Raw genomic sequence first — 591 nt, forward strand, 5'->3', positions numbered from 1 at the left:
GGAGGGAAGTACTGCTAGAGCTGAAAGGAACGTAAACCTAAATCGAAGTTATTAGACTAAAATAAATATTTTTAGGGACTGTCATTGAGAATGTGTAAGGAATGTGCAGAGAATGTTTAAAGAATGTGTCCAGAATGTGACTGAATGTATGAGAATGTCAGAGAATGTACAGCGATTGTGTGAGAATGTTAGGGAATGTTAGCGAATGTGTAAGAGTGTGCTGGATTGTGGCTGATTGTTTTGATTCTATGAGAATGTGTGGAATGTGTCTTGAATGTGAGTGATTTTTTCGGGAGTTGGGTCTCAGGATGTACAACGAAGGGCTAGGGGGGTCCCCCCTCGGTTATCGCTTGGTTGTGGGAAAGGGCGCGATGGTCGGAGTTTCCTGAGATTTTCCGTATCGTGACAACATCAAGTTCGACAGCTTCTCGACAACGGCCAGTTGCCATCCAGTCGTTATCGTGGGGTTGTGGGGGGAGCGCGATAGTCGAAATTTTCACATCGCACTGGCATCGGCCCCGATAATTCCTCGACAACGGCCGTTCGTCTTCGACCGACTATCGCAGCGTTGTCGAGAGCGCGTTATCGGCC

The 591-nt window shown here is 47.2% G+C and overlaps 1 protein-coding gene across 1 annotated transcript in view; it reads left to right on the top strand.

The window, feature by feature from the left end:
- LOC117642940 (protein DR_1172-like) overlaps positions 1-120 on the top strand; it is a 3,864-nt gene extending 3,744 nt beyond the window's left edge. Inside the window, exon 4 of the mRNA XM_034381577.1 lies at positions 76-120. Within this exon, the coding sequence (XP_034237468.1) occupies positions 76-120 (45 nt within the window). The remainder of the gene's footprint in view (positions 1-75) is intronic.
- Positions 121-591: the final 471 nt, after the last annotated feature.

This window comes from Thrips palmi, unplaced genomic scaffold (genome assembly GCF_012932325.1).
Source record: "Thrips palmi isolate BJ-2018 unplaced genomic scaffold, TpBJ-2018v1 HiC_scaffold_16, whole genome shotgun sequence".
NCBI lineage: Eukaryota > Metazoa > Arthropoda > Insecta > Thysanoptera > Thripidae > Thrips > Thrips palmi.